Raw genomic sequence first — 22,793 nt, forward strand, 5'->3', positions numbered from 1 at the left:
CAAACTTCTATTATTCAATGTGAAAAGAGATAATAGGCATATTGTTTCAACGGAACATTTTACTGAAAATGTTTTAAGCCATAAAACCATGACCAACTTCATTATGTGTGATTTATTTCACTCAATGTAATTGTAAACAATTAAAACAATGCGTTTGGATTTCGCTGAATATAATTACTTATGATTACTTTAACCAATGTAATAGGGGAATTATCATCTTCCAGATTATTGCCTGGAACTCAAAGGATTAACATCCATAATAACCTCCTAGGCTACAGGTGACAATTGTACTGCACAGCAAATGTTGCTCTTAACATATTCTAGATTGTCGCCTGTGAATTAACCTTTTCAAACACTACTGCAAATATATTGCAATTCAAGAATTGTGATTTTAATGTTTGTTGAACAAAACATTGATTAGGAGATAGTTGCTACAAACACAACTGCTGCAGTCCAAGGAACAGTCAACTTTAAAAACAAATGTAATACTGTTTTAGTAAATGATTTGTTTTTAAGCGTGTGTAACGTCCCTGTGGGGATGCAAAGCAAGATGATGCCACAGGTTCTTCTTTTTCAGACGCCATTGTTGGGAAAATAGTCTCTGATAGACTACTAGGAACAGTCCCTCTGCATCATATGTAGAGAGGGTGCTGAAAACCAAAAATATTAGATGGTAATACAGCCCTGTTGTTGCACAACCGATGGCCTGATACTGTAAAAGACTTCAGTTTCATGTTTACTGATGTGTCTTGCATATTCTTTCTTCCTCTTTCTTTTTTTCAGAGTAATAAATAAAATTCAAATTCCTTAATGTTTCAACGATCCCAATATAGTAATCATAGGTTTAATTAACATTTAAACATAAAAAAATTGAATTTATCTATATAACCAGTTGTACATTAATTAAAATTTGCTGTTAAATTACTTTAAAAGGTTGAATTAATTTAAAAGTATTAATAAAAACTATGTACAACCAAGGAAATCACCTAAAGGGCCAGAAACCCTTAACCCTCCGAGTGGTATAAGACGCTGCAGCGTCTATTTCTGCGCTTCCGTAAATGGTAGAGACGCTCCAGCGTCTATTTATGCAAGCCTTTTTCTTTTTACGTTTTTTCTTAGTTATGAGGCAAAATAAAAATGTATTTGGTGTCAAAATGAAGCTAAGATTCTGAATTTTTAATTTGATATAGTATACGTTTTTGCTGGCTGGTTTGTAACCTAAGTATTTTTAGTGTTATACTCTATGCTTTTGAGTGCATAGAGTGAATAAACTTTCCCAAAACTTGTTTGTGTGTATATATAGTTTTGTTACAAAAGATTTTTTTTCTTGTACATATAGTCCCATAACAGTTATATGCTTTGTGTTCGGAATTAAATTTGGAAAAATGTTGCAATCTTGACTTTGACTTTTATTGAGTTTTAATAAATATATTGTGCAGGGAAAGTTAGAAAAAAACTTTTTTTGAAAATTTTATTTTTTCCTTTCAACCAAGAATTTCTACTCATTAATTTAAGCTAAGTGTTATAAAACCTTTTTTACTATTTAGAGTATATTCTCAGGTCAATTTTGATATATAATAAGGTATACTTTAACCAAACAATATATTTTTATAAATTATTAAAGAAAATTGTGCACAAAGAGCTAAAAAACCCTACTATTTGGGGAGTATAGCATTACCACTCGGAGGATTAAACGTAAGTTCGAGCTGTTCCATTAAATTGTGAACAGATTGCACTTTGTGGCTGTCATGATTAATTATATTTATTATTATTGATTGATTAGACTGTGAGTAGTTGTTACTCACTCATTTGCCGATGTTTTTTCAATATCTTAATGAACTCGAAACAGTCGTAGCCGAGGAGTAGTACCAGCTGATTCTCACAGTCGCGGTCATCCCCTGCATCACGCAGGATGGACAGGACCTCTGCAGCTTTAGCCTGGGAGACCATCGCATCGTCGTAGAACTTGCTGAGCCGTCGTTGCAGCCAGTACGCATCGATATCCAGAGGGTGTAGAGACTTCTCCTTCTTACCCGTCTCTTCTCCACCGCCAAGCTATTGTCACATTTAAACATTATAAAATCAAAATAGTCACTGCATTAAAGTTATAGCACTTTTAGCCTGCTATTTATATACATCTTAATAATAGAAAAACCATTTTGAAAAGACACTATTTTTGTTGTATGTGAAGTTGTTCCAATAAATTAACAGCTAATAAATGAATTCAGTAACTATTAAATAATAAACATGTGAGACTAAGTTTGATAAAAAAGTGCTAGACAAAATCAGCTGACAAACTGTTTACTTGTGTTGGCAAAAGCACAAACACTACTGGAATTAACGGGTATGTAATTGTCACTATCGAATTTCTTGAAGTGATGTCAATAAAGAATTTGAATCATTGACAAAAAATAAGTTCTTATCATACTGCACATATAACAGCTGATTTTATACTTAAGTTGATCCATAAAGTGATTGTTCTTTGTTACCTTATAACAGATATCTGAAAAATCAGCTTGCGCACATTCCAAATATTTTAGAGCTCTAACCTCAAACTTTATTATTGTTTCAGGAGAAGTAAATGCAAAAAACACAGTTGTTTATAAACTTAACAATCTTACTATGTTGAATTATTACATAACAACTATAGAATAAAACCTTTAATTTAATTTTGATTCCATACGACAAAAACGGTTGTTTACCACATGAAGCAAAAATGTCTTTAACCGTTCCACCATACTTCCAACCTCGGTTTCACCTTTGTTGTAAAACACGATTTAAACACTCTCTTTTACTCCTAGAAATATATAAACTATTAATTTATTTTTAAATAATTATTACTTATAACTTTAACATACAATCTAGAAACTTAATGTATTTTAAATAACATGAAAAGATTTGTTATTTTAATGTCAAAAGTTATCTAATTTCGTCAAAATAAACTAACAATAATAAGTCACAAAATATTTACATTTTTATACATCATTGCATATAAGATTTTAAGTTTTTTAGTTTCCTTTTTAGAGTGTATGTTTTAAATGTGACAATAAATTCAACTAAATTAATTTCATTAATATGACTAATTATTTACGTTTTCAGCATGAATTGCAGTGTTCAGTTTAGCCTCTTCCCCCTCCTCCTCCATCTCTTCTCCCTCTCTCACTTCACCGTAAATGTCCTCATCATCTTCTTCCTCAGACTCTTCAAACTGGACATTGATGCCATATGTTTCATCAATGTTTTCATCTGAAAACAGGAATTTAATACAAATTAGAATGCATATACTTTCCCACATTTATATTTTTCCCATAATATATTTGATATATTTCCCTTTGAACGATTTGTTAAAAGAATAATTCTTCTAGCTAAATTATTGTCAAGAAGCAAGAAACAAACAAGTTTGATTTTAAACGTTTAAGTATTTCATCACTTAATCATTTGTCTGACACTTAAATTATAAACCTTGATTGAAACCTTCCCATTCAAACAAAACACATAGTATGGCTAATATTGATTTAATTTCTCCATACAGAACTTTTACTTATAACAAACAAAAGTTTATATTTTTCTTCCGGTAAAATAAAAGACACACTTTATGTGCATTATCGATAAAAAAAATAGATTTGTTAAATGACGTTACCTAAAAAGGTTGGTTTTACATATGAGTCACAAATTCATTGATGGTAAATAAAACCCACCCTGTATGATATGACTAAATAATGAAGGCAAGGACATAATCTTACCTGTGGTTTGAACTTTTTCTTCTGATCCAAAATCAGTGATTTTCTTGCCCAAATTCACCAACAGAGCAAAACGTTCCTCTGTTAAACCTCCCAGTAGTGATTCTGTTTCAATCTTCTTTTCCCTGTCTTTCAGTTTGTCATTTTTCAAAACAGTGAGCACTTCATCAGCAGCTCCACAAAGGATATCTCTAGGCTACAAACAGTAAATATACACTAGATATTAGACAGTAATTTCTCATTATTAAAATTATACAATACTTAACATTGAGAATTGTCAATAGATGAGTTCTCACTAATTTTATGTTATGAAAAAATGTGTTTTTAAACCTTGCATTTGAAATGAACAAAATTTATTTTAAATATGTAATACAAAATAAATAATAATCCTACTATTATAAACAAAAAGATACTTCTAGGTTTAACATTTTAATTGTACACTTCAAACACCAGAAACATAGTGATGAGCATGTACGTTAATTTACACAACAATTGATTATAACAATCATTCATCATTCACTTTAAGTACAACAAACACTATTAACCTGTTGAAGAGTAGCTGAAAGTTGTTCCAAAAAGAGTACAGACCGTTATAGCCGTTTGATCCCAAAAGAGTATTGACGGTTACGACCGTCCATGACGGGGTTGCTAAAACAATCAATATTGCAACTGTTTATGCACTCTAGTGGTGTTCTTACATACTATTTCGACTGTGAAATGTTCAAAGTAAATATTGCTGTACGGTGCTGGCTCCTAGTGACGGAATACATAATCACAGATTTGCCGCCAAATGTTCTGTCATTCTCTCGCGCCACGTCCATTTATAGGCTATACATGGAATCAAAAACCCAAATGCTAAGGTTCACATCATGGACTTCCGAATTAACGTTATCAGACAGATACTGGAAGCACATGTTGCACCAAGAGAAGAGGCCGCAGCTGTGATGCATCCGTTGGGCGGAGACCAGCAGCCGCTACGCTTGTCAGGTCGCCATTTCCCCCGCCCACTACCAGTAAGGGAAAATGGCCGAAGGAAGCTAAAACGCTGCTTTGTGTGTTCAAATACAACACGGGGTGAGCGTAAAAGGAAAGAAACTGCTTATGAGTGCACAACATGTGAAGTAGCACTTTGTGTGTACCCCGTGTGTTTTGAACACTATCATACGTTTGTAAAATTCTAAAAAAAAAAAACAAAATGTATGAATTTATCAAGTTGTAGATCCAAAAAATGCATTATTATGATATTTTGTAAGGTTTCAATACATTTTGAATGAAAACAACAAAAAATTTTTTCTTTACTCCCTGGAGTTCATTAAGGATAATTTTGCTTACTCTATTATACACTAGGTAGGATGACGGTTTATAGCCGTCAGTACTCCCCAACAGGTTAAAAGATCTACACGATTCCTTACAAGTTTCCAGTTTAAAGGTTGAGAAAGTTAATTTTGCACAGACATTAACTCTAGTATATTACCTGGTCACTTAGTGCTTCTTGAATAAAACTCAATAGTACTTCATACGTTTGTCTTGTTTCTTGTGTTTTCGGGCGGTAAATGATTCCTACCATTTCATCGACACCTTCTGACAAAAGAGTGGCTCCCTTCATCCGTGCAAAATCATACTGAGCCTCATCTCTCTTCTGCCGCCTATTTTAATGAACAACATAATTAAGTTATTATCATATTATTACACTTATCCGTATTACACTCCATTTAGAGCTATGTCAACCAGTTAACAGTAAATAAATGAACATAATTTACTATATAGTCTTTAACTCTTTCCATTAAAATTCTACAATTTTTAAATATATTTTTTTAAAGATAACAAGGTGCTTTTATAACAATAAAATTTAAAATTAAATTATTGAGAGAATACATTTTTACTTTACCATTTTGAGGTATCATAAAATAAAATATTACTGTTGTCACCAGGTCATATTTAAATTATTATCAATCTCAGATTATTATACTGTTAAAAAATTAAATATTGAAATAATTATTTAATTCAATCTGAAAACTAGTAATAATTCCATGATTAAAATATAATTCTGTCATTTTAATTATTATTATGCCAGCGTTAAAAAAAAAAACTGGGGTTGAAATATCCTTGATTGACAGCCCCAAATTAGAAGCATTGTCTAAGACTGTTGCATTTATTGTCTGAGAAAGTTTAAATTATTAAAAATAAAACAACATCAGCAGACGTTTTTTACTATTTATAAACTTACTTGACTTTTCTTTCCTCTGCTTTAACCGGCTTGGTTCTTTGAAATCTGTCTCCCATGCGTGTTCCTTCCAGTTTTCCCACAAGGGACATGACTTCTCCAGTGGCTTCATCTCGACTTCGTCTTTCAATGAGTCGTACATCAGCTTGTAATACAAGATTGGAGTTCTGGAATTAAAATAAATAGTGAAAAATACATCATCATCTCTAGACAATGTCCGTAATCTATTTACACCAACATTTTTAACATGAAAACACTAAATTAACAAGGCCTACCTATATTACCACTTCACACACTACACAATACATTACTTAAAACTCTATGGGTCATCTTTCAAGCAGTGGTTGAGGAAATCAGGCAATTTGCAGCGAAAAAGCAATTTATACTACCTACATGTTTTCCGTTTCACACCAAATCAAATAATTGCTTACACTACACAATTACATTCTTGAACAATTTTAGCCTAGCTGGAGGAAATCATCTTCAGGCAACAGATCTTAAACCAGAATTTTTTGGCCTCCAATAAACTCCACCTAAACATTGGAGCATTCAAACAACTAAACCTTCATAACTTAATGAGTAAGAATCAATCCTATGGGCTGCGATACTTATCAGGTTCTTTATAAATTGAACTTTCATTAAATACCTTACCATCCATGGAAGTTGATTAAAAAGTTGGAAATTTAGTACAAACAAACAATAAATCACCACTTTTGATACACAAAATAATAAAAGTTATGTTGTTTCATGTTTTATTTTTGAATGATAAATTATCAACAGATTCATTTCGATTCACTATTCTGTTTGAATTTTTTAGTAACCCAATTCCTATCTAACTTATTGCAAAAATTTTACAATTTCCTACATTAGGCCTACATCTGTAAAGTACAAAATTCCAGAAAACAATATGTAGGCTACATAATGTGGCCAAGGCATATATTTTTAACAAGAAGAAAGACATATATATATATATATATATATATATATATTGTATATACAATAACTTATTTAAAAAGTACTCAAACTATGAAACCCTATACTTTTTTCGAAATAGGTTATATCAATATAATGTATTGGAACAACCATATAAAAATCAAGAAATTAAGGTAGAACCCAAGCCTACAGTGATGTTTTAAACTAAGGTAACTTAAAAACAATATTTCATATGGAATTAAATATGAAATTAAGGGCTGTAAACACAAAATGCAAGTTACATATTACTAAACCTATTGTTATTATAGTTCTCCTGAATAACACAATATAAGGTTTCAATGGCTGGCATTCACAAAATAACAATGTCATAGAATTGAACTGGAACTGGAACTACTGTTGTCTCATGGAACAATATGTCCTAACTTTTACATCATTGTGCTATGTGCCACATGATGTGGCTAAGAAACATTGTATTGGTAATTACTGACTTGTCTTTGTGCCAATATTACACGTAATATAGGCAAAATAGTGAATTCAGGAGGGATTTGGTTCAAAGAACAATAGAATTGTTTATTTACAACCATCACCTAAGAATAAAAGTCCATATCGGGCCAACACGGGTGCCGTCAGCCACCAGTGGGTATTGTGGCTCTTCAGTGCTGCCCCAGGCTGTTGGCAATCTAAGCACAAATCCTTCCAGCGATTACTGCTGGGACACAAATTGACAGAGCAAATCCATATAATAAAATGCACCTAACTATTACTTCCTACCATCTTGTAAGAATAGTAGTTTCCATTTTTAATGTTCTACAACTTCTTTATTTGTTATTTTCATCCCCTCAAACCATATTTTTTTGTTCAGGATGACAACTGTACAACAGATTAATAACGTAAATCACATAAGTTAAGTAGTACCAATGTGAGAAACAAACTTGAAAATAACGACTAAATTTAAGGGTAGACTTCAATAAGCGGCCTACACTCATTATTCGGTTGTTTTTCTCGAATGGTTCAATGTCTTTATCAAAATTTTTTAATTCAATATTACAATTTATTTAACTTAACATATGATTTCAACTTATTAGTTATAATAATTTTAATGTAAATAATAAACAGCAAGAAGTAACTAATATTTTGAGATTTTGAAAATGGTGATGAATATGAGGGAAATATGTGAGATATTTCTCACAAGTGACACAATTTGTTTAAGTTCAATATGTGACACAAGCTTCAACATGTGGGTATGGTCCTGGTAACCTATGGAGAGAATTCTTTCCTCCATTTCATAAAAGTGGTTACTCATTGATATCAAGTTTGGGCCAGTTATAAATTTTGTAAGGTTTCTTTGATATCTATGTTAGTGTTTTTTGTAATGTTATTGTTAAATTTATGTTTTAAAATTGTAATGTAGAAGATTCTTATTGTTACAGTAATTTATTATAACTCTTATTGTGTATGATTTTTAAATATTGAAGTTGGATAATATATCCAACCATTCAAGAACAACAACCGAATAACGAATATATAGGTTGTTCATTAAAGTCTCCCCAAATTTTATCATAACTTGGTACAATCATAATAAATAAAGTAAAAACACAAGGCCAAAACTTTCATTGCCTAACTTAACCATTTAAGTGCCAAATTTTCAATTATGCTGTTACCCAGTATTGCCACGCTTATTTTGCCATACGCAGAGCTACTCCACAGCCAGCATACGTGTAGTGTGTTTCTCATCCAACACATGAACTTTAGCAACATCCTAACTCACTGAACTGCCACAAGATTGTAGTTAATAAATATGGTCCAAACCCGAAGCTATTAATTCTCAGAAAAGTTAGGGTAGAGTACGATAAACGGATACGGATTTTATATATCGTAAAATTACAATCATCGATACTGCTTTATATATATATATACCTGATCTAATAACGTATCAGAAAAACTAAATTAAAGTCACATGTTTCAAATTAATAGAAATATTTTAAATAATTACGTAATGTCAAAAATAATTAAGGTGCCAAATGATAAAACTAAGACAGGTGGTGGTAGGAAAAATGACACTTAAATAATAAAGAAAACGTAACCACAAAACAAACATCTTGAAACCGAGAAGAAAGACACAGTAAATCATCTTTATAGTGTTATTTAATATATCTATTTAGTTTCTAAAGTGAACTACAGTTACTTATAGAATAAATTGTGTTTAGAATATGAAAATGTGTGTATAGGTAGTGTAGATGATTTATTTAATGTTCAAATTAATTACTGTACTATTGGTTGATTCTATCAATGGGTATAATAAATAAAGGGCAATTATGAGGTTAAAGGACGACCTGGCAAATCATGAATATGACGTTATCAACATATTCTGCTTATCCTCCTGAAATATATATATATTGCCCTTTATTTATTATACCCATCGATAGAATCAACCAATAGTACAGTAATTAATTTGAACACTAACTAAATCATCTACATCATATATATATATATATATATATATATATATATATGGTTTTAGGGGTGCAAATGACAAATAACATGGTTTTAGGGGGTCTATTCATAAATAGTTCAGTTTTTAATGTTTTAATGTTCTGTTTGTGTGCTGTGTCTAGATATCTGTAAATATTATCTGCGGCTGGGACTGATAGCGTATCTGTTATCTGAGTGCTCCAGGGCAGAAGTCAGTGCTTCACAAGATATCGTGTACTGTAGGTTGGATCGAGTGAGTGCGTGACAATCATGGATCAACCATCCACTAGTTCGACCAATCGTAGTGAATAGGTGTGTCGGAGTGTTTTGTCAGGCATGTTAAGAGTTTACGTTTCAACCAAAACGAGATTATTTCCTTTTTTAATAGAGCTTGGAATTTTTAATAATGAGTGTATTTGTTTCGCCATGCGGTCAAGTATTGTTTTTAAACCGGGAGACTCTGATGTTTCGTTGCGACAGAAAAATTCATAAAATAAATAAAAAAAGTTTTAAATGTTGTGATTTTTTAAAATCGGCCCGGGCAGGTTCCTTTTTTGAAAGAACGCACTTAGAAATAGAGACATATGTTGGTTTGGTGACCACGTTGTTGCATTTTAAGCCACTGAGACACTATATTTCGTTGGAGTTTGGTGTTTCTGCACATTCTGTGAATATACTAATGGTAAGTGTTCTATATTAATGTCCATTTATATATTTATAATAGGGGCTTTCATGATTTATTAAGTTTTTTACACTTTACATCATTAATTGCCTTTGCATTAAATTTTAATTTATATTTCTGATCAGTCCCTCTAGAATTTGATGTTTTAACTGATTTTGTACTATCTCGAGGGATGTTTCTCCTTTGTTGACATCAGCATCGGGAAGGTGCAGCCGCAGCCCGCGCTGATGGCCAGATGCACTCTCGTCTTAACACTTTTACTGCCAGACAATTTTGTTACTACATGCGCCCAACCTGCCAGGCTGTTCATCATGGGCATGTACCCAAACTGCCAGGCCAATTTTGGACATTTTGCAATGTTTCACATAAAATTTCATAGCTTTGCTATTTATAGTCATTGAAAGCTAAATAATGCTTTGTTTTTTTCCTCAAGAAATGTAGTATTTAATACAATATCTAAATGTACAATTCAGGAACTTATAATATTTTTGAAACACAATATGTACTTACCTTTTATATAAAATTTTTTTTTTAGTTTGACTTGAGATTATATTTTGTAAACTTCATTCAATATAAATTTAAAGTGTTATATTTTGAAGCTCAATACTATTTTAAGCAAATTAAAAAAGAAATTATGTAAATATCTTTAAAATTATAGTTTTTATGAGTGTTTTTATGACTTATTACAAACTCACAAAATTTAAAGGCAATCTGAAAAAAACCACACTGTAACAACTGCTTCACCAAGTTATTGTCTTATTCAACTATTCTAAACTGTTTTATTATTCTTTTTAACTTAAAAATAGTTCTTAGAATATTTTCTTAGGCTATTTACAATCATTCTTGTCATATTTACAAAAGGATCCATGTTAGCAAATTTAGCACTGAGTGAAATGGGAAGCACTTAGTGTGCAATCCCTTCTTGCACTTTGTACACTGGTACGTAGACTTTTTCCTCTTACCACCACCCGCCTTTGTACTGGCCAGCACTTACACACACAGCAGTTTTTTTCTTTATTGTCTTCAATTTTTTCAAAAAACTTGTTTGAATCTGCATCACCACCACCACCTCGGTTGGTTGGAGTACCTCTCGGATTAGGGCCGAGTCTGGGTCCATGTCTGCTTTCCTGATCTTGTATCCACTCCCTGCCCATTTCCTCTACAACTGATGCTATAAAATCTAAATGGCTTAAAGGCTTTGTCGTGTTTACTTTATACAGTAAGTATGCATTGAGCATCATTCTACCAAACAAGTTGAGGGCTACTTTCTTCCAGAACTTCATATTTTTTCGGTCATCCTGGTACTGGTACAGCATCTGGTCTGCACCATCAACTCCTCCCATAAATGAGTTACATGCTCTTATAATGGAAGGCTTTGTAGAAATATGTACTTTGTTACCTCTTCTCCTGGATTTTGTTACGGACTCAGCTTTGCCACTCGGTTGATAGTAGTAATACCTGCTGACTTTTTTGGCTCTTTTTTTCACGGTAACCCAGTAGAATCAGAGGATTTCTCCTCATGTACTTAGTTTCACCAACTGAAAATTTTGTCTTCATTTGTTCAGGAATGCCTTTTCGGTTGTGACGTAGTGTACCTGTTACATATGTACCTTTCTTGTATAAATATTTTGCCAGTTTAGTAGACGAAAAAAAGTTATCTATATAAATGTGGTAACCTTTTTCATAAAGATTAGCTTTTTTCATGAGAGTGTCTACAACTGAAAACCCCAAACCTCTCCTGGTTATCAAACTCTTGTATTCACCTTCAGCTCTCTGGTAAACAAATAAACTAACACAGTAGTGTGATGCTGCTCTCGCACAGCATCCACAACTTCACACCCCAGCGATGGTGTTTCTTGGGCATGTATTGTAAAAGTTGTGAATGGGATTTTGTGGCAATCATACTCTCATCCACTGATATATTTTGACCAGGTGTGAAGTGAAGTTTTGAAACACGATTCATGTGATTTGACTAAAGGTTTGAACCTAGTACAGGGATCATATCCATTTTCATTTGGTTTTTGGCAGGTTTCTTGTGTCAACAAGGTGGAAAAAATTGCAAAATTGCCTGAAAGCGGTTTCTGGTGAACATACGGGAGAACCAGGGAATGATTTGACTTTGAGAGGTCCACCAATAGGACTCAATACTAGGCATGTTTTTAATTCCCATATTTATCAAAACGATAATAAAGGCATATATTTCTGACGGAGTGACTGATCTCCAGACTTGTGCTCGGCTGTGCCTTTTTAGCTTGTCACGGTTAGCTTCAATAAATTCTCTGGCATACTTATTAGTGTACTGAACTATTATGTCAATTAGAGAAGCCGTGAAAAAACAGTTTGAAATAAGAGCATGGGGGTAAGTCTTTTTCAGGGCAATGTTTTGGGCCTGGAAGTTCATGAAAACTAAAAATTTGGTCTGGTCTATGCAAATGATCATTAGCTTCCGTAACCTCAATCCATCCCATTTCATCCTCTGATTCACTAGAAGTGTTTATTTCTTCATTAGGGGGCATTTCTGACTCATTTAGGCCAATAGGATGAGCGGGTAGCCTAGGCCTAGATTGCATATGTTGCCTATTTCTAATTGGGACGTCATTGTCACTGCCATCAGAATCGGAATCAGAAATATACCGACTGAAATTATGGGTTAGCCCTAGTCCACGATTACCTGATGATGTTCCAGCTTCATTGGGGATCGAAATCGGGGTCTACATCCCGTATCATCAACATCAGAACTGCTGTCTGAAGAATGGCCGGAGGTTGGAAATGTCACTGACAAAACTGTCACTCAAATAGTCTTCTTCAATAATATTTCTGATAGTTTCCCTCACTTTACGGGAGATCGAGACCTCTTCATATTCAATATATTATCACATTACACTCGTAAACAACAAATAAACCACATTAATTACTCTGATTCAAATGTATACAAACACGATAACCAAAGCTCACTCGGTAACCATGCTGATGTTTGCACTCAGCGCTACTAGCGGCACAAATGCCAACTATACCAGCTGATGTAAATCATCTGTTAATAGAATATTACTTTACAACATGTGTTAACATATTCTGTGCTTCATTCTGAACACAGTAAACACAAATAAAAGACAATTATGTGAACTTCTATATTATTAATTAATTATTTTACGAACATCCGGAAAAAAGGACGCTGGCAGTTTAGGCGTAGATTACCGACGTCCGGTTTTAAGGTCGTTGGCAGTTTAGATATTAGTTTTACAACGTCCTTAAAACAGGACGTCTGGCAGTGAAAGGGTTAACCCGATAACAACTAATTAATTTGTAGGTTGAAATTAAGAAAAACATTGTTCATATTGGGTTTAAAATTCTACCTCATATCCAGTATTATTTTTCATTTACGTTTCCAAAGATGGCGCCGCATCCGATGATGTCTTCATGAGGTTGAATCACGGTCTCAGAAGGCCATGACACTTGACGCGGATGTTACAACATTGAAATATTGCTCCGCACATGAAACAGTTGTTCCATTTTTTTTATGTTCTACAACTTCGTTATTCTCATTTCCACTCCATCAAACCTTATATGGTTTTGTTCTGTAGGACGATTCCAATAAGTTAACCCTTTTACTGCCGACGCGCGCAATTGCGCACGTTGCGATTTTGTTCGAAAAACTGCCGACGTGCTTATTTGCGCACGCTGCCGTTTGTGCAAAAATGGCCGACGCGGCGCTATAAAAGCCGTCTCGTATTTGTTTTATACTGTGTTTTCAATGTTGTCCCAAATGCATCTAAATTCAGCTGTGTTATTCATTACTATATGGACAACATACAGAAAACAGGTTTTATAATCTATGGAAGCCATATTTGTTACTGAACGTCTTTGGTTATAACTCGAGTTTGGTTTGATGAGGTTATGGTTGATCTCGTTATTCGTGAGTTCCGCTTGTGTTGTTTTCGTGCTTTACACTTTATTTGACATTTATATTTGTAAATCTAGTGTTTGTAGTAAACAAAGTACAAGTACTGGAGGGGAAGAGGAAGAGAACCAGGACTGTCTGCAAAAACTGCAAAAAAGGTGTTCATACCTACATGTTTTGGGAACACAAGTGCTAATCAGCAGGCCTAATGAACCTAAAAATGTATATATATTTTTGTAAATATTGATCAAAGTGCCTTTTAACTTTTAATTTTTTCTATTATATATTATATTTTCATATCAATGGACAGTGATTTATGTATTATAAAGTGATTTATGTATTATAAAGTGATATAGTGTTATCAATAAGTGTTATCTTGAAATTCGAGGATATTGCACCAATTTCAAAAATTCATCACAGCTTCAGTATTTTTCAAGGTATGTTCCTAAAACTTTTTGGGAATGTTTTATATATAATTACTACACAATAAAAAATTAAAATTGTGGTGGTGGTTTAATATTTAAATATAGTTTGTTAAAGTGCAAACTCAAAAAATAATTTTTATTTATTTAAAATTTTTGTTTCATGACATAATATATATATTTTTTTAATGACAGAAAATGTTTAAATTATTTTTTGTAGCAAATTACAACTTATAAGGAAAAAAAAAAGATAAAGTTTATCAATTTACGATAAAAATAATGAATCCCATGATTTTTTTAACCCCCCCCCCCCCACCCCCCCCCCCCCCCACCCCCCCCCCCCCCCACCCCCCCCCCCCCCCACCCCCCCCCCCCCCCACCCCCCCCCCCCCCCACCCCCCAAATAAGCTCAAGAAAATAAGCAGCCCCGTGTGTGTGTGTGTGTGTGTGTATATATATATATATATATATATATTTCATTAAATTTGTATAAATGGCAATAGCCTAATTTAATTTCAATAAACATTTGAATCACAACAAGTACTTGCTCCGCCGGGACTCGAACCCGGATCTCTCACTTGCCGGGTGAATGTGCTACCATTATACCACAAAGCCCTCACTTTTTACGATTCAATTATTTTATTTATTATATAAATATTTCAAAAATAAGTAAATATTTACTTATTTATATATATATATATTATATATTTATATAATATATATATATATATATAAGTAGATATATACTACTATTAAAAAAAAGTTATTTTAGAAATTTGGGTCATGATCAGCAAAGATACATTTTTTTTTTCTAAAAATTCTGTCATAAGAGTAATAGCAAAATGTATACTTATATAGCATTAATTAGCTTAAATAGCATACATTTTTATTCAAGTACACCATTAAAATTTTATTTCTTATTTCAATGTAAAATTATTTAATCCATTTTAAATCTGACTACTTCCATTTTTTAGGTAGGTACTTCATAGAAATCCAAGGTTTTAAATAAAACATTAACTTCTATTAAATTTTAAAAGTGGCTTTTTTATCACTTAATTTGTGAAAAATTTTTTATTCAACAATGTTAACATTTATCTGGTTCTGTTTCAGAATAGTTTTACTGAAACTATGTATGGAATGAATAACTGCAAGGTGTGTCTAATTAGGCACAAAAGGGTAAATGCATGCGTTCTTATTTACTTTTATTGTTTAAAAAAGTAAATCTAACGAAAATATAAAACAAAGCAGTGTGTCTTAATGTGTGGCTATGTTTAGTATTCTTTTACGTACAACTATATACTTGTACCTGTAATTACTCTATTTTTTGAGTAATAAATTCACTGTTTTCGTCAAAAGAAGTAATCAGTTGCTAATCAGAAGCCCTGACATGTTTGGGGTGAATTTTCAAAATGTAAACAACTAGCTTTTACTCACAACTTTGCATTTCCTACAGTATACAGTATAGTGGGTGCCATAAATAACCCATTTGAATTACATCACAAGCATTTCAAAGAAAGTGATTACTATGGAAGATTTTACAATCTTCTTAACCGCACCAGCATGTGGTAGAGTGGTGGGTAAAATTTTTTTTAGTGGGCATCTATAAGTTAACATGAATTTGCAAAATTTTATGGTAATCCCCAAAATTTCAATAGTTGCTATTGGAACATTGTGGTAGAGCCCTAAATCCAGATACTATGTACCTACCTTATTGTAAATCTCTGAAGTAGTATGAATGCCTTTGTAAAATTTCAAAGAAGGCTTATTAAGTTTTTATGAGCTTTCAGTAGCTATGAACTTTAAACGGTGGAGGAGTGGGGTCCTAGGATCAAAGAACTGTTTTTTCTAGTGTTAACAAACAGTGACAGCAGCTGTGCCCAGGTAGTTTTACACTAACATACACACAGTCATATCTCATAACAAGAAAAAATTATACCAAACAACTACACTGAAAATGTTCCTAGCTTAGTCTTGTCTAAGATATCACTGAATAATCTCAGAAAATGACGGCTAGTGCTGGGCTGTCTCCAAACCTCCACTCTTGTGAGTATGGGGGTGCGTGCGTGAGAGGCGATTATCTCACCCTTTAGCCTCTATCCCTAATTGCTAATACTGTAAGTGGCTAAATATTAGGTATCACGGTTTTGTAGTTCCTGATGACTCAGTAACAGAAAAGACTTAACAAAACGAAGGCATTTTTTAATACATCGTTCATCCTACATGATATGTTACACTAAGAAAATTCAGTAGCAATAGTTTTCTTCAAAATAATGATAAAAGTATATGTATTACTCAGTATGCAACTGATTTTTAACAGTAGATGTAATAGCATAGAAAACATTATAATCACTGATTCTTTTATTGTCAATAATATTAGCTCTGCTCTGTTTAAAGGGCAATAAAATAAGGAACTCATTCTGACTCTTGTCTTTTGAATATTAAATTATTTATACACAAATTCTCTCAACCCTAGAACTGGCATTGGCTGTTCCTCAAATGTCACAGTATTTTAGACCAATGTGTAATGGTTTTTTTTTAAACAAGTAATTTTGACAAATAACCGACTCCAAATGTAACATATTATACATTACCTTCTTGAAGAAAAATTACAGAATATAGATATACCTAAAAAATTAGATAAGTTAAAAAAACAATACAATTTTTTTTACTTAAAAACATATTTTTTCAAAAATTGTTTTAATTAGATATTTTGTTGCCTATCAAAGTTTCTGTATATCAAGTTAAAAATCTGAGATATAGATTTTGCCAAATATTTTATGCTGATTTCAGAAATATAGTTTGTTGCACTTTTATTTACATAAAATTATACATAAAATAGTAGTATATAAAAATCCGTACCTGTATTTTTTCCTATTATTAGGGAGTACAAGCTAATAATTCTTAACACCTGCATGTAAGACTATAAAACTATACATCATGCATAACTCCATTCAGAATCCAACTAAACAACTACTAAATAATATAAAAGTTTTTTTTGGACTTGCAAGTATTTGCAATATATATCTATTGTAAATACTTGTATTTACTTATATTGTTCGAATTCAATTGAATAAAAAAGTTTTGGATAACACTTACATTATAGTACAAAACAAAACAAACATAACCAGTAAAAAGTATGCAGCAACAACTGATCGACAACAATGAAAACAAACGTTGTGTAACAAGCGCTACAGCTGTTGTTGCGGAATAGTGTTTTACAATGAATATAGAGAACACAACATAAAAGAAAAAAAAACCAACAAAACTGGTATCAATATGTAGATTGGTTTTTCTTTACAGTTGTATGAGATAAAGTGCGATTGGTGAATAATTACGCGTTCACGAGTCGTGAAAACAAAAAATTGCAAATGGATCGCATATGCGGCGATACCAATTCAGTAAGGCCAAATGAATCGCATATATGGCAATTGCCAGTTCTAGGATTAAAAGTAATGTAGATTCAATTTCTTAAGTAAAATTAAAAATACTATTGCAACTATTTTAAAAGTATTAAAATTTGCGTCACTCACTTTGGTAATTTGTTGATAAATTTAATATATTTAATCTGTAATTTAATTAATTAGTCTTAAAATAAAAGCCTGATTTAATGAATTTTTTATATTCAATACTTATATGGGGATATTTCTTAGGAAGACTTGTCCCATACCACTAGCATGGCCAAAAGTTTCTAGAGGGTATTTTACTGAGTCTTTTTACATATAAATATTGATAAAATCTTAACAAACCCCCATAATTATATTAGTAGAAATAGTTATTTACATTTAGTATTCATTAGGTGATTGGTAATTTTTACTGCTATTTCATGGATTATTTTTCCAATACCGTACTCTTTCTCTTAGATTACATTTTGGGACCACAGTAAAAAATGTCATGGGAGAGGTATTGAGGTTCCACACAATCGAGTTACCTGGACTTGATCGTTGACCACATCAGCATGTATAAGCCAGGATATAAAACTTTCCACAAGTTTATGCTATTTCGTGTTTATACCATTGTTTATACAGTGAAATTTATTGTTCTGTATAAATACAGATTCATCAAGGAGTAATATTATGAAACATTGTCTTTATGCTTTGGGTTTTTCTTCTGTTTAGGTCCTTAACAAAATGGTTTCTTTTGGGCTTCATTCTCCTTCTCTTGTGTTTCTTCCTCGGCTTCGTTTCTTCCCTGTCCGCACTGTCAAACGCTTTGAAACGCTCTCCCAAGCGAGCACTGTGTCTTTCCTCCATCTTGGAACTGTTTCAGATTTCCAAGAATCACCTACCACCACATTAGATATTATGTATAAGAGCCATGACACTCCTCATTTCATTACAAACAAATTTGAAATTGATGTAAAATATGTACTGAAGTGATATGAATTAATAATTAATAATAACTAATTATTAGTAATACACTTATACCTACTATGAGTTTTAGTGGACAAAACACATTGTCTATGACGATCTCATAGTATTTAATGTAAATAAGAAGGATATTGTTTAGCTTTTGTTGTATGATCTTCGTTGTCTTGTTCCTTAGTTCTTACATATGTTGTATAATTTGATGTTTGTCTTTGGTGTATAAACAAGAATGTTTATTTTTTCATTGTCAATAGTTACTGTTACATAGTGTAGCGTATGTTGTTTACAATTATATTAAACCTATTTGAAATTGTTAAAGATTATCAGTGTTATTTATTTTTATAAAATTACCCTTGTTTGCTTAGGGAGTTACTTTGGGACACAAACAAAAGAAGCTCATTTGTTACTTACACAAGTACAAAAATTATTGTTGAAAAGTTCCAAAAATCTTTGATATTTCAATAAAAATATTTGTTAATTATTAACAATGTTTTTCAAGGAATTTATAAGTTATTGTTTATTGCGCTACAAATTTGTTACAAGTCTAACAATATATTGTTTCACTTTTATCTCAAAAATATCAAAATACATGTGAAAAATTTTTATTTATATACATTCATTTGTGATTTAAAAATTGAAAGTACCAAATTCAAGATTGATATATTGAGAGTTAAATTATTTTGTAATTTCCACTTATTAGTTAGAAATCAATTTTTTGCAAATAAAAACAAGTGTAATATGTTGAATAACTAGTTACAAATTATATCTACACTTCATTAGTTAAAGGTTTGCATTTATCTAAAGCAATTCACACGTTTTATATTTTAGGTAGTATATTAATACATGAAAAATGTTTTAAATATTTATTGTATTATTACATTATAACCACCTCACAACATTATTATTCTTGGGTAATAATTAATTTATTTCTGATAATTTTTCATATAATTTAAAATTTTCAAGTTCAAAAACAATTTGAATACAATTATCATACATTTGATAATCACATGTTTAGGGAGCAACATTATTGGTAATGCTATTTCAGCTATTTCTAATGTTTTTAAAATTTGTACGTAACAGCAAAAGTTTTAACCATAACATTAGATAGCAGAGACGATCTTTTTTGTATCAAAATCGTTTTCAACTTTTGGAAAATAATTATTGTTTTTTTCTCTATCGTATTATTGAGTGTGAAAGGTTTATATATGCATTCCAAAATATAATAAAGAAGCAGAAGTTGATAACGATAAATAAAGATATTAGTAGTTGCTGTTGTGCAATATTTTGGATTAAAAATTTTAATGAATCTTTTTTCTCAAATTGTATTTAAATTAATTTCACAATGTATGGTACATAGGTGAAATGTAAATAATTTTGATTTATAATTTATTTGAATAATACATGGAATCTCCATAGATAATTTTACAATAACTTCTTATTTTAACAGATTTTAATTACAAGTAAACAAAACAATGAAAAGCAATTGCTAACCCATTTAATCAAAGCTTTTTTTATAAACTATGCAAAGATAAAAAAAGTTACAAGAAGTGAAAAAAAAAACTAAAGTCACGAGGATAATTTGTTCTTTAATTGGATTACACTTATTTGTCACAAAAACATTCTATATAAAAAAGACAATTACACAATATGCATATGCAGCAATGCCAGTAAAATAGCGTTTTGAATACTGCAGTTTGATATTCAGCGATTCCCAGTTCGAGGGTTAATCATCGTCAGTAAGACAGCTTTAAATTTGAAAATAAAAATATTTTATACTTAACCAGGACAGTTTTTTCATAGTAACTGTTTCAATAGCCAACCTAGAGAAACAAATATTGATATCTATGTAATAATTACCTGAACAGATTTAATGTAATAGCTCTCAGAGATGTATAACATAATCACTCATATCTAATGTTTAGCTAGTATTTGCAAATTATTTCCAGGACTGTTACAGTTATGGCTATTATCCTTGTTTCTAATTGTTGACATGTAAATTGATGACTTTACCAAACATAGACAAAATGAAAAAGTTTTGTAAATCTCGAGAAGTTCCAATAAACTATAGCACTGGATAGAATGTTGAGAGCTACCAATAAAACTTTGAAGGAAATTATTTAACTTTTTTAATCAGTAACACATTTATTCTCCTCATCATTTGTCCCAGTATCAATGACCTTGACACAGATTTTGGTAAAAATCAGATGTAAATTTGGTTTCAGCATGTAGATAATGTTTCTGAGATAAGTTTGTTATCTATTACTGACATTGTTCTTTGGTGAACCAAAAGAACAAATAACTACACAGGCCATCAATACAGGTTGAAGTTCACCTTGGAGTTTGTTCCTTGCAGTCTCCTTGGTAGTCACCAAAATCCATTTTCTTTATGGCAAGAAGCTGAGGAAACCTCCATTGCATTTTAACCTAAAAGGTCTTCTGTGCAACTTCTGAAGTGATGGATTATCCAGTATTGATGAGGGAAATTGGGACCAGTTCCTATTGAGATTTAATTTCACAGCCACCATTATAAGGCTACTGGGGCTCTTTTGGCAAACAAAAGGAGGGATAGTGTTCAAGCCTCCTCAGGTTTTGGCTTGGCACTGGGGAGCCTTACCCACTCCTGAAGTCATTCTCCATAATAAACTACACCTAACTAATGAGTTTTCTTCCTTCCTCAATAATCTCAACACTTGTGGTTTATAATACTCCTGAAAATCCATTGGGTTGTCCTGGTGTAACTGACAGTGGTTTTCATGTAGGCCTACCCCTCCAGTAAAACATAAACATGGTAACTAGCCTGAAGTAAAATCTTATGAGTAAACTAATATGCCTAATCCGCATGAAAATAAGTGTTATCTTTAGCGTAATATTGTTGAAAACTTAAAGTTTTGGTTATTTCTTAAAAACTTTTTCCAAGTTTCAAATAATCCTGTTATATCTTTGATCCTCAAGTCCTTTTTACTTTCCATGCTAATGACTAGAAAATAGCACAAACCTTCTCATAATACTCACCGTAATGAATTTCATTGTGTATTTCATAGACAAACTTTGTATCACAAATTGTCTATAGAATATGTTCACGAGTCCACTTTAATAAGCAGTACAATAATCGTGAGTGCTTACACACAAATTGATTACATACTGATGGATTTAAAATAAGTTATTTTAAATAAATAAATAAACAAATAAAAGATAGCATTTGTTTATTATCACTTGTTCTATGTGAAACAATTTCATGTGAATATGACTGGGACATTGTGTTGAGAACAAATTTTTACAATATTAGTTACCTACATTATTAGTTTGTCTCCAGTGTCTCAAGAGTGTTGGATATTCATTTATGACTAAATATGATGTTACACTGAATGCTCGTAAAGAAGTAGTATAACTTATAGATGTGATTTTACTTAAGATAATACACCATTCTAAGAGTGTACACAGATATTCATTTGGGGGGAGGGGGTCTATTGTTGTAGCTCTGTATGATAATTATTTTATTTATTATATAAAACATTGTTCGTTTTTTTTTATTATTAGAAAGATAAATTATAAGTGCTCTTTAAAAATAAAATTTACATCAATCCTGTGATTTTAACTTCTCTTCTTCCAGGTACAAACTCCCCCTCTCTAATTCCTCCCCCCCCCCATATTATTAGCAAACCCCACAGTATTCAATGTTATCTTTACTGTAGTTTGCAGGATATCACCATTATTGTGTTAATAGTTTTTTATTATTAATATCAGATAGAATAGAACTTATTGTGGATTTATTTACATACCTGGACAAGTATTACAGGCCTAATGGAGATATTTTGAAATTGTATTTCAAAAAATATAGAATCATCTCCATGATGATAGAGTGTTTCTCCTCAATTCTCCATGTTCAAAGATTTTCTCAGGACTTGAAAAACCTAAATCAACCTGCAATGGAACAGTAATTATTTAAAATTATTTGTTTTCAAAGTGCAGTGTTAATAATGTTAATAATAATTTATATGTTTTATCAGTGCTATTCAAATGTGTTACTAGAAGTTATCTATTCTTTCCCTTTGTTGACT

General features: G+C 31.7%; 1 protein-coding gene across 1 annotated transcript in view; it reads right to left on the reverse strand.

The window, feature by feature from the left end:
- LOC124352886 (putative U5 small nuclear ribonucleoprotein 200 kDa helicase) overlaps positions 1–6,126 on the reverse strand; it is a 36,408-nt gene extending 30,282 nt beyond the window's left edge. The window contains exons 1-5 of the mRNA XM_046802606.1: positions 5,968–6,126; positions 5,215–5,386; positions 3,744–3,936; positions 3,092–3,246; positions 1,806–2,055 (exon numbers count right to left, since the gene is read on the reverse strand). Of these exons, the coding sequence (XP_046658562.1) occupies positions 1,806–2,055; positions 3,092–3,246; positions 3,744–3,936; positions 5,215–5,386; positions 5,968–6,056 (859 nt within the window). The 5' untranslated portion in view covers positions 6,057–6,126. The remainder of the gene's footprint in view (positions 1–1,805; positions 2,056–3,091; positions 3,247–3,743; positions 3,937–5,214; positions 5,387–5,967) is intronic.
- Positions 6,127–22,793: the final 16,667 nt, after the last annotated feature.

The sequence above is a fragment of the Homalodisca vitripennis genome, chromosome 1 (genome assembly GCF_021130785.1).
Source record: "Homalodisca vitripennis isolate AUS2020 chromosome 1, UT_GWSS_2.1, whole genome shotgun sequence".
NCBI classification, from domain to species: domain Eukaryota; kingdom Metazoa; phylum Arthropoda; class Insecta; order Hemiptera; family Cicadellidae; genus Homalodisca; species Homalodisca vitripennis.